We start from the raw sequence: 306 nt of genomic DNA on the forward strand, positions 1-306 counted from the left end.
GCCCCACCCGCCAGGGCTGCAGGCCGCTCTGCCCTCGCTGCGTGTCCTCGCTGTGCAGGCCGGCTGAGTTTCTTTTATTCGGTGACTTGAATATCCACTTGGCCTGACCCCACCCACTGTCCTTCCCCGGGTTCTGTGCGTGGCCAGTGTCTCGGCAGCGTCGGTGGACTTGTGGGCGTGATGGTGATGCCTCTGTTCTCCCCGCAGGTTCCACACAGACACGGCATATCCCTGAGGACACCCCCAACGCTTTCCACCTGCAGAGCGTGTCCAAGCTGCTGCTGGTCATCAGCTGTGTGTAAGAAC

At 61.8% G+C, this 306-nt stretch overlaps 1 protein-coding gene across 4 annotated transcripts in view; it reads left to right on the forward strand.

The window, feature by feature from the left end:
• GRAMD1B (GRAM domain containing 1B) overlaps nucleotides 1-306 on the forward strand; it is an 81,523-nt gene that overhangs the window by 76,855 nt on the left and 4,362 nt on the right. For all 4 annotated transcript variants that reach the window (XM_014537659.1, XM_014537657.1, XM_014537656.1 and 1 more), the window contains one exon: nucleotides 208-298. In XM_014537659.1, coding sequence (XP_014393145.1) covers nucleotides 208-298 — 91 coding nt within the window. The remainder of the gene's footprint in view (nucleotides 1-207; nucleotides 299-306) is intronic.

The sequence above is a fragment of the Myotis brandtii genome, unplaced genomic scaffold (genome assembly GCF_000412655.1).
Source record: "Myotis brandtii unplaced genomic scaffold, ASM41265v1 scaffold181, whole genome shotgun sequence".
Lineage (NCBI taxonomy): Eukaryota > Metazoa > Chordata > Mammalia > Chiroptera > Vespertilionidae > Myotis > Myotis brandtii.